Here is a 13,062-nt window from a genome sequence, read left to right on the forward strand (position 1 = left end):
CTATCTATCTATCTATCTATCTATCTATCTATCTATCTATCTATCTATCTATCTATCTATCTATCTATCTATCTATCTATCTATCTATCTATCTATCTATCTATCTATCTATCTATCTATCTATCTATCTATCTATCTATCTATCTATCTATCTATCTATCTATCTATCTATCTATCTATCTATCTATCTATCTATCTATCTATCTATCTATCTATCTATCTATCTATCTATCTATCTATCTATCTATCTATCTATCTATCTATCTATCTATCTATCTATCTATCTATCTATCTATCTATCTATCTATCTATCTATCTATCTATCTATCTATCTATCTATCTATCTATCTATCTATCTATCTATCTATCTATCTATCTATCTATCTATCTATCTATCTATCTATCTATCTATCTATCTATCTATCTATCTATCTATCTATCTATCTATCTATCTATCTATCTATCTATCTATCTATCTATCTATCTATCTATCTATCTATCTATCTATCTATCTATCTATCTATCTATCTATCTATCTATCTATCTATCTATCTATCTATCTATCTATCTATCTATCTATCTATCTATCTATCTATCTATCTATCTATCTATCTATCTATCTATCTATCTATCTATCTATCTATCTATCTATCTATCTATCTATCTATCTATCTATCTATCTATCTATCTATCTATCTATCTATCTATCTATCTATCTATCTATCTATCTATCTATCTATCTATCTATCTATCTATCTATCTATCTATCTATCTATCTATCTATCTATCTATCTATCTATCTATCTATCTATCTATCTATCTATCTATCTATCTATCTATCTATCTATCTATCTATCTATCTATCTATCTATCTATCTATCTATCTATCTATCTATCTATCTATCTATCTATCTATCTATCTATCTATCTATCTATCTATCTATCTATCTATCTATCTATCTATCTATCTATCTATCTATCTATCTATCTATCTATCTATCTATCTATCTATCTATCTATCTATCTATCTATCTATCTATCTATCTATCTATCTATCTATCTATCTATCTATCTATCTATCTATCTATCTATCTATCTATCTATCTATCTATCTATCTATCTATCTATCTATCTATCTATCTATCTATCTATCTATCTATCTATCTATCTATCTATCTATCTATCTATCTATCTATCTATCTATCTATCTATCTATCTATCTATCTATCTATCTATCTATCTATCTATCTATCTATCTATCTATCTATCTATCTATCTATCTATCTATCTATCTATCTATCTATCTATCTATCTATCTATCTATCTATCTATCTATCTATCTATCTATCTATCTATCTATCTATCTATCTATCTATCTATCTATCTATCTATCTATCTATCTATCTATCTATCTATCTATCTATCTATCTATCTATCTATCTATCTATCTATCTATCTATCTATCTATCTATCTATCTATCTATCTATCTATCTATCTATCTATCTATCTATCTATCTATCTATCTATCTATCTATCTATCTATCTATCTATCTATCTATCTATCTATCTATCTATCTATCTATCTATCTATCTATCTATCTATCTATCTATCTATCTATCTATCTATCTATCTATCTATCTATCTATCTATCTATCTATCTATCTATCTATCTATCTATCTATCTATCTATCTATCTATCTATCTATCTATCTATCTATCTATCTATCTATCTATCTATCTATCTATCTATCTATCTATCTATCTATCTATCTATCTATCTATCTATCTATCTATCTATCTATCTATCTATCTATCTATCTATCTATCTATCTATCTATCTATCTATCTATCTATCTATCTATCTATCTATCTATCTATCTATCTATCTATCTATCTATCTATCTATCTATCTATCTATCTATCTATCTATCTATCTATCTATCTATCTATCTATCTATCTATCTATCTATCTATCTATCTATCTATCTATCTATCTATCTATCTATCTATCTATCTATCTATCTATCTATCTATCTATCTATCTATCTATCTATCTATCTATCTATCTATCTATCTATCTATCTATCTATCTATCTATCTATCTATCTATCTATCTATCTATCTATCTATCTATCTATCTATCTATCTATCTATCTATCTATCTATCTATCTATCTATCTATCTATCTATCTATCTATCTATCTATCTATCTATCTATCTATCTATCTATCTATCTATCTATCTATCTATCTATCTATCTATCTATCTATCTATCTATCTATCTATCTATCTATCTATCTATCTATCTATCTATCTATCTATCTATCTATCTATCTATCTATCTATCTATCTATCTATCTATCTATCTATCTATCTATCTATCTATCTATCTATCTATCTATCTATCTATCTATCTATCTATCTATCTATCTATCTATCTATCTATCTATCTATCTATCTATCTATCTATCTATCTATCTATCTATCTATCTATCTATCTATCTATCTATCTATCTATCTATCTATCTATCTATCTATCTATCTATCTATCTATCTATCTATCTATCTATCTATCTATCTATCTATCTATCTATCTATCTATCTATCTATCTATCTATCTATCTATCTATCTATCTATCTATCTATCTATCTATCTATCTATCTATCTATCTATCTATCTATCTATCTATCTATCTATCTATCTATCTATCTATCTATCTATCTATCTATCTATCTATCTATCTATCTATCTATCTATCTATCTATCTATCTATCTATCTATCTATCTATCTATCTATCTATCTATCTATCTATCTATCTATCTATCTATCTATCTATCTATCTATCTATCTATCTATCTATCTATCTATCTATCTATCTATCTATCTATCTATCTATCTATCTATCTATCTATCTATCTATCTATCTATCTATCTATCTATCTATCTATCTATCTATCTATCTATCTATCTATCTATCTATCTATCTATCTATCTATCTATCTATCTATCTATCTATCTATCTATCTATCTATCTATCTATCTATCTATCTATCTATCTATCTATCTATCTATCTATCTATCTATCTATCTATCTATCTATCTATCTATCTATCTATCTATCTATCTATCTATCTATCTATCTATCTATCTATCTATCTATCTATCTATCTATCTATCTATCTATCTATCTATCTATCTATCTATCTATCTATCTATCTATCTATCTATCTATCTATCTATCTATCTATCTATCTATCTATCTATCTATCTATCTATCTATCTATCTATCTATCTATCTATCTATCTATCTATCTATCTATCTATCTATCTATCTATCTATCTATCTATCTATCTATCTATCTATCTATCTATCTATCTATCTATCTATCTATCTATCTATCTATCTATCTATCTATCTATCTATCTATCTATCTATCTATCTATCTATCTATCTATCTATCTATCTATCTATCTATCTATCTATCTATCTATCTATCTATCTATCTATCTATCTATCTATCTATCTATCTATCTATCTATCTATCTATCTATCTATCTATCTATCTATCTATCTATCTATCTATCTATCTATCTATCTATCTATCTATCTATCTATCTATCTATCTATCTATCTATCTATCTATCTATCTATCTATCTATCTATCTATCTATCTATCTATCTATCTATCTATCTATCTATCTATCTATCTATCTATCTATCTATCTATCTATCTATCTATCTATCTATCTATCTATCTATCTATCTATCTATCTATCTATCTATCTATCTATCTATCTATCTATCTATCTATCTATCTATCTATCTATCTATCTATCTATCTATCTATCTATCTATCTATCTATCTATCTATCTATCTATCTATCTATCTATCTATCTATCTATCTATCTATCTATCTATCTATCTATCTATCTATCTATCTATCTATCTATCTATCTATCTATCTATCTATCTATCTATCTATCTATCTATCTATCTATCTATCTATCTATCTATCTATCTATCTATCTATCTATCTATCTATCTATCTATCTATCTATCTATCTATCTATCTATCTATCTATCTATCTATCTATCTATCTATCTATCTATCTATCTATCTATCTATCTATCTATCTATCTATCTATCTATCTATCTATCTATCTATCTATCTATCTATCTATCTATCTATCTATCTATCTATCTATCTATCTATCTATCTATCTATCTATCTATCTATCTATCTATCTATCTATCTATCTATCTATCTATCTATCTATCTATCTATCTATCTATCTATCTATCTATCTATCTATCTATCTATCTATCTATCTATCTATCTATCTATCTATCTATCTATCTATCTATCTATCTATCTATCTATCTATCTATCTATCTATCTATCTATCTATCTATCTATCTATCTATCTATCTATCTATCTATCTATCTATCTATCTATCTATCTATCTATCTATCTATCTATCTATCTATCTATCTATCTATCTATCTATCTATCTATCTATCTATCTATCTATCTATCTATCTATCTATCTATCTATCTATCTATCTATCTATCTATCTATCTATCTATCTATCTATCTATCTATCTATCTATCTATCTATCTATCTATCTATCTATCTATCTATCTATCTATCTATCTATCTATCTATCTATCTATCTATCTATCTATCTATCTATCTATCTATCTATCTATCTATCTATCTATCTATCTATCTATCTATCTATCTATCTATCTATCTATCTATCTATCTATCTATCTATCTATCTATCTATCTATCTATCTATCTATCTATCTATCTATCTATCTATCTATCTATCTATCTATCTATCTATCTATCTATCTATCTATCTATCTATCTATCTATCTATCTATCTATCTATCTATCTATCTATCTATCTATCTATCTATCTATCTATCTATCTATCTATCTATCTATCTATCTATCTATCTATCTATCTATCTATCTATCTATCTATCTATCTATCTATCTATCTATCTATCTATCTATCTATCTATCTATCTATCTATCTATCTATCTATCTATCTATCTATCTATCTATCTATCTATCTATCTATCTATCTATCTATCTATCTATCTATCTATCTATCTATCTATCTATCTATCTATCTATCTATCTATCTATCTATCTATCTATCTATCTATCTATCTATCTATCTATCTATCTATCTATCTATCTATCTATCTATCTATCTATCTATCTATCTATCTATCTATCTATCTATCTATCTATCTATCTATCTATCTATCTATCTATCTATCTATCTATCTATCTATCTATCTATCTATCTATCTATCTATCTATCTATCTATCTATCTATCTATCTATCTATCTATCTATCTATCTATCTATCTATCTATCTATCTATCTATCTATCTATCTATCTATCTATCTATCTATCTATCTATCTATCTATCTATCTATCTATCTATCTATCTATCTATCTATCTATCTATCTATCTATCTATCTATCTATCTATCTATCTATCTATCTATCTATCTATCTATCTATCTATCTATCTATCTATCTATCTATCTATCTATCTATCTATCTATCTATCTATCTATCTATCTATCTATCTATCTATCTATCTATCTATCTATCTATCTATCTATCTATCTATCTATCTATCTATCTATCTATCTATCTATCTATCTATCTATCTATCTATCTATCTATCTATCTATCTATCTATCTATCTATCTATCTATCTATCTATCTATCTATCTATCTATCTATCTATCTATCTATCTATCTATCTATCTATCTATCTATCTATCTATCTATCTATCTATCTATCTATCTATCTATCTATCTATCTATCTATCTATCTATCTATCTATCTATCTATCTATCTATCTATCTATCTATCTATCTATCTATCTATCTATCTATCTATCTATCTATCTATCTATCTATCTATCTATCTATCTATCTATCTATCTATCTATCTATCTATCTATCTATCTATCTATCTATCTATCTATCTATCTATCTATCTATCTATCTATCTATCTATCTATCTATCTATCTATCTATCTATCTATCTATCTATCTATCTATCTATCTATCTATCTATCTATCTATCTATCTATCTATCTATCTATCTATCTATCTATCTATCTATCTATCTATCTATCTATCTATCTATCTATCTATCTATCTATCTATCTATCTATCTATCTATCTATCTATCTATCTATCTATCTATCTATCTATCTATCTATCTATCTATCTATCTATCTATCTATCTATCTATCTATCTATCTATCTATCTATCTATCTATCTATCTATCTATCTATCTATCTATCTATCTATCTATCTATCTATCTATCTATCTATCTATCTATCTATCTATCTATCTATCTATCTATCTATCTATCTATCTATCTATCTATCTATCTATCTATCTATCTATCTATCTATCTATCTATCTATCTATCTATCTATCTATCTATCTATCTATCTATCTATCTATCTATCTATCTATCTATCTATCTATCTATCTATCTATCTATCTATCTATCTATCTATCTATCTATCTATCTATCTATCTATCTATCTATCTATCTATCTATCTATCTATCTATCTATCTATCTATCTATCTATCTATCTATCTATCTATCTATCTATCTATCTATCTATCTATCTATCTATCTATCTATCTATCTATCTATTAACCTCGGCCATATTTTTTTATCTCTTATTTGTTTATCATTTGTAAATTTATCAGATAAAGAGATTACCGAAAGTATATATTATATGTTATATGTGTTTATATGTATTATAATTAAAAGAAATAGATTTATGTGTGCATGAAATAAAACAAAAAACTTTTTTTTACAAATTTCAACAAAATTTGTTATTTGTTTTTATTTGAGTGTTATTATTTCCCGTGCTTTTTATTTGTCACATTCAGTGATTTAAAAAATAAATAATGAAAAAAAAATTTTTTCTTCAAACCGTCAGATTAAGAAAACCCCTCCAAATAATCGTCAGATTATGGATCAACACGACCAGGGCGTCAAGCTGAACCATCTATATGAAAATCTGACGCGCTCGAGTATTTCAAAATGGCAATTTTTTTTTGGATTTTCAAAAAGCTGCCACGAGTTTGCGTCACATCCGAATCGTCAGTCTTTTGAATGGGAACTTTGTTCGTGTTCACTTAACATCACCTCTGAATATCTGACGCGCTAGAGTAATTTTTTTTCCCCATTTTTAACCTTTCCGTACGGCCGCCCCCACCATCCAAATCGGCAGATTAACATATCTCCATCATCGGAGACATGTAGAGCATATACACTATCAATATCTGACGTGCGCGAGTATTTCCATGTGACTGTTTTTTTTTACATTTTTGACAGCCTGTAGACGCTTCCCCCACCGGTGACAGGGTATACATCATATAACCTTTTTTTCTTTCTACCATCTAATCTTCAAAATCCAATAGGTCCCTACGACGCTCGAGTAAATCCCTGTTTAGCATCGTGGGCTCCCCTACTATTGCTAATAAATTATTTGCCTCTGCAAAGCCGTACTTGAGATTTCCTACATGACGATGCAATTTTTTTACTCGGAAACTGTGTCTTTTAAAAAAATTTTTCGAGAGTAAACATTTTTTCACTTACTACCAGTATTTCATGTTATTGGATCAAATCTTACATTTTCTATGAAAAAGTAAGGTCAAGCTAACACAAATTTTCGCAAATAATCTAAAACAAGTAGCAAATTTGGTAGTGACACGTTAATAACTAATTTTAAAAATACTTAGGAAAGCCGTAACCAACAGGTCATCTTCAATCTGCGACATTTTTGTAGGAAATCGGAATTGAACCCTAGTTGATTTGAACTTCTTGTGTTAATTATGACCAAGCAACGCCATATAGAATACGGGACAGCTTAATTAAGGCTCATCCTGTATAGTAAATATAACAATGGAAGCATGTGGAAGCAATATGCCATTTCAATCAAACGCGATCAGTATTAGAGACTCAAAATTTTCGGAAAAAGCAGTTTTCTCCCTGAAAAATTGGAAAGCAACGAAAAAAATTTGGAAAAGAGTAAAGTTTTGCTAAAATCTAGGATATAAAGAATTTTAGCTGATGTGTTGGTCTGTAGAAATAGTTATCAAAAAAATGATTAAATAATTATTTTTTTGATAACTATGCCATGGATCTAACAAAGTATTTTTCAGCAATGTACATTCAGTAATAGCATGTCATAAATAAAGACTGGTCACGATTGGAATTTAAGAGAATTATATGAAATTTAGAGGAAAAAAATTTAAGTTTTCCAGATTAGTATACTACTTACCAAACGCATGCTGCTCTGGGATGAGAACCATCAGACATGGAAGATGATTCCTTTAAGTAAATTTGATAATTGTTTCCTGTTCTCAGAGATCTTTTTTTTTTTATTTATTTATTTAAAAATATTTTATATGTTGTCTCTTTTAGTTATAAAGAAATTAAATTTTGTTCCTTATTTACTCGTAAGAAATTAAGATTGCGTATATTTCTGAGTTTTTTTTTCAATTTTTTCAGATTCTTTCAAGTTGTAAAATCTCTAATCAGTATATCGAATCGTGTGGATCCTTACCTCTTCTTGCATGCGGAGTGCATTCATTTCGTCTAACTGGGCCCTGTAGTCCAGACTCTTCTCCTGCTGGGCTCTTAGTCTTGCTATTTCCATTTCCTTTGCAGCTTTTTCTGCGGCAATTTCCCTTTCTCTGGCCTCCTCTCGTTCCGCTTTTTCCTTCATGAACTGTTGAATCTAAAGAAACGACAAGACATGTTATTATGAATACATGAAAACGAGTAAAGCACAATAAAAAGTTTACATTTGTATAAATACTGTCTGCGTCTCAAAATTTTTAACGTGAAATATGTATATACGATTTAGAACTTAAAAGATTTCGAAAATTCTATACTGCAATATTTGCGAAAATTGTAATTTTCTGTTTTCTATTTCCTTCCATTGATTTTTAGAACTTTCGACACATTACCTTGTATTTAAAATTGTATTTTTAACAAAAAATTCTCGTAAACTGTTTCTGTAGAACAAACAGTTTACTTAACTATTTTGAAAGCTCATTTTAATATAAAAAAATGGGAATTCTAAAACGGTTTATTCAACATGTAAGAGATCTGTTTCCTTAGAAATTAGTAATAAAAAACGTTAATCAAATTTGCGGAATACTCATTAACGAGTATCAGAGGCTTTTAGTGGTACTGACCCTTCGTATCTCCGTCACTAGTTGGCATATTTACTTCTACATAGATAAATCACTGGCTCAAGTTTCATCAGTCTATCCAACATCGTCTGACCAACGATCATATGAAACATTTTGCTAAATCTGTTTTATAGCCTTTTAAGGATTGCATCTTGTACCACAAATTTAGAAACTGATAGAACATACAAAAATAAAAAACAATCTTTCCTATTGACTATGGGCCTATCGTCTTTCATCTTTTTTTTTTAAATTTTAGCAATCTCTTTTTCAAGATACAGTATACAGGGTGATTCCAAACGGTCTTGCCAAACTTGAGGGGAATATAGAGAAGATTGTGGTAAAATTTTTTTCATTTAAACCCCTAGTCGGAAATGAGCCTTTTGGGTCTTGGAGTAATTTTTGTCCAAAAAAGTAATGTTATCTCGTTGACACCAAAAGACTGATATTTAAGTAATTTTTATTAAGGGTAGCCCAACAATAATAAAGGACCCCGTACAAACCGTTCGGTCAATTTTAATGAAATTTTGGGAATAGGTTGTTTTTGTTATGAGGAACAAAAGTCTTCATGGGCCCAAAGTTCGCTAATGAACAGTTTCCGAGATATTCGATGTTAAAAGTTGATAATGCGAATGCTTGTCTAGCACGTGTTTAAATGCTTATTAGTCGCGTAAAAGCTCCATGAAGCTTAAAAACTGTATAATGCGTACATATTATTATTAATTTCATTAAAATTGACCGAACGGAATTTCCTATAAGGTTTGTGCGGGGTCCTTTATAATAATTGCTCAAAACAGATTGTGGTAGGTAAATACTGAACATTTTAACCTGAATATAATGTGTAGAGCTCGGGACTCGGTCGGATTATCATAGCCGTCGCATCGGCCCTTCGCTACAGCGCACCGTATTAAACCGGTAATAACGGCAGTTATTGGCTTCGCATTTGCTTCGTGTATACGAGTTATAATCTAATAAATTCGAAGGCGCCAAGGGGTAAAAAATTATCTTTCGCTGATAAAGTACGCAAATTTATTTATTTTTATTTATACCTACCTACCTGTTTATTTATTTGATTACGACGAACACGCCTATGACTAGCCGCCGAAAACCCCGAGCTTTAATAATGTATTATATTTAACAGAAAAGGTTTTAAAAGATTTCTTTTTGCTCTTACGAAATTAAAAATTTTAAAAAGAAATACGGCTTGGATGTTACCTGGAGCTAAATCTTTTAATAAAAAGAATGTTAATAAACGATTTTTGAATACAAATAACAAATATGTAATTGTAATAAATAATAATAATNACATTTATTATTTGTAATGACGCAAATAAATAAAATATGGTTCAGTTTTCATTTCATAAATATATACATATATATGTATATTAGCATTTTTTATTTTATTTTTACTTGTGAAAGGTAGAGGGAATTATAGACTCTCTTTATTGATAGCGTAACTATGACGATATAAGCTTATAATATCCCGGTCAGAAATAAAAATAATTTGATTAAAAACATGGCACGCCCCTAAATTTTTTGTACTGAATTTTTAATCAGTCTGTATAATTGGTATGATATTTATAATTATTTATAATTGATTTATTTTCATGGTAATTTTTTTAATTTTGTCTTAGGATATTATAGGTATTTATAACGCCTCAAGGGCGTTACTTCTCATTTAACGTATCTCAAAATAGGATGATTATCGTAAAATAATAGACAAGTATACATACTTATCATATTACATAAGTCTTCCTAAAGAAGTATATTTTAATGTTTATTTTTTTTCTTTTGAGTAATAAATAAATTTACAATTTAAATGAAATATAATCGCTGATGTAAAGAAAAGGATGTTTTTAAAGTAAAAAATAATAACTCCATGAAAAAATAATTTGGCATTTTAATAACAATTTTACCCGTTTCCAGTTGTAAAAATATTTTCTTTTATATTCTTTCGAATATGTATTTACATTTAACAAACATAATTTCATTTAGTTGTACCAAAAGGATACAGTTCAAATAGATTTCCTCATTTTTTTATCTTCAGCTGTCTTTCAATATCCTTAATATATTGATCAGGAACATTATTTTCTCTAAAAAGAAAAATATATATTAGGCACGCGGAAACTAAACTACATTTTCAAATTACCTAAGGCGCTCAACCTTATCTTTGAGGTAATCCTCAACCTTTCTGTCATTGATTTCGTATTCGAGCCTCTGTGCTTTTCCATCCTCGAATATTCCCTGCTGGTGCATGATCCTCTCTTTTTCTTTCTCGTTTATCTGCTTCAAGAGTTCCTTTTTGTGTTTCAGTTTCAATTCCTTCTTCTTCTCCCTTTCCACCATGTCTTTTTCGAAGAGCATGCGCTGAACTTTTGCCACCTTGATTTTGAATTTGAATTATCAATATGTTTTAATGAAAAATTAGATCATGTACTATTTACCTTCATGAAATCTTCCTCGTCTCTAGCCAAAGCCACGGCTTGTTGTTTTCTAATATCTTCGATCTGTCGAGCTCTCGATTCCTTCAAGTCTGCCGTTAACTTCTTCTGCTTCAAAGCGGCGGCTTTTTCTTTTTCTCTCCACTCTTTCTCTTTCTAAAACAAACCAAGTTAAACACATAACTGGTGTTAGATCAGATGCTTATAAGTCTTGACTTCAATTTACTACCAAAGTAGGGTAGCTTTGAGTACATTTTCGAATATTACTTTTTCACATATACGAGAAAATTTAGCATATCATTTGATCTCGTGTCCAAAAGTGTCCCTTGAGTTCCTGATAGACTACAATGTTACGTCTCGTATAAATTAAATTACAACATAGTTGTAGCTTGCCAAAGAACAAACATAAAATTTGTCTTACTACTATCCAACTCCACGCGTTGTACTTAGTCGTTGAATATTGTATACTGTTCTCTTTTAAGAATCCAAGAAGAAAAATGACTAACAAAGCCACATTCTTTATTTTACCAAAAAAAAAGTTGGAAAACAGAGAAAATACTATTTAAAGGAAAACGTAAATTATTCAGTAAATGGCCTCCTTTTAGAATATTTAAGAGAAGTAAGAAAAGAACGAATTTTAAGGCTGCAAAGAGATTTTCAGATGAAGGAAACTTGCTATTTATGTTCCGTATCGATGCAAATATAGAACACGTAATTGAAACTAAATACTCTTGGGAGAATGTACTAGCGAATGTTGGTAACACTTATGATATCGAAACTAAACGGTAGATACAGCGCGTCTTCATCTATTAAATCAGGTTCTCACGAGGCGATCAACTAAAAATCGCTTCCAAATTGAATAACAATCGTTTCATGAGAACACTCTTTCAATAGAAGTTTGATCAACTTTTGTTGAATGACAAAAAGTTGTGTAGCTGACAACTTTTGCTTTCAAGTCGGCGCAATTTTATGACGTCATCGAGCGAGTTGAATCTTGTTGAATATGAGAACAGCACAGGTCGAGTCGAAAGCGATTAATCTTCGTTGGAATTATTTTTGTTTGTGATACCTAGTGCATGAGCAAAATAACTTCGTCTAATAGGGGTTTTTAATGGAGTGATGCTTTAACCTTCAAGTTTCTAGATATTTATCAGCAGCATGAGTGCCTGCGGAATCAGACTCTTGATATTTACAAGAACAAAAATGCCGGAGAAACTGCGATTCAAGCAATAATTGTCGACATAGAATGCGAAGGACTGAGTATTGACAATATAAAAAACAAAATAAAAACTATACGAACTATATTCAAAACGGAACTCAATTTAGTTTTGAAGTCTA

At 28.4% G+C, this 13,062-nt stretch overlaps 1 protein-coding gene across 1 annotated transcript in view; it reads right to left on the bottom strand.

The window, feature by feature from the left end:
- Nucleotides 1-11,306: 11,306 nt before the first annotated feature.
- The window catches only part of LOC108907768 (cilia- and flagella-associated protein 45), a 25,021-nt gene continuing 23,265 nt past the window's right edge, over nucleotides 11,307-13,062 (bottom strand). The window contains exons 7-9 of the mRNA XM_018711561.1: nucleotides 11,728-11,880; nucleotides 11,433-11,665; nucleotides 11,307-11,376 (exon numbers count right to left, since the gene is read on the bottom strand). Coding sequence (XP_018567077.1) covers nucleotides 11,313-11,376; nucleotides 11,433-11,665; nucleotides 11,728-11,880 — 450 coding nt within the window. The 3' untranslated portion in view covers nucleotides 11,307-11,312. The remainder of the gene's footprint in view (nucleotides 11,377-11,432; nucleotides 11,666-11,727; nucleotides 11,881-13,062) is intronic.

Source organism: Anoplophora glabripennis, unplaced genomic scaffold (genome assembly GCF_000390285.2).
Source record: "Anoplophora glabripennis isolate ALB-LARVAE unplaced genomic scaffold, Agla_2.0 scaffold329, whole genome shotgun sequence".
NCBI lineage: Eukaryota > Metazoa > Arthropoda > Insecta > Coleoptera > Cerambycidae > Anoplophora > Anoplophora glabripennis.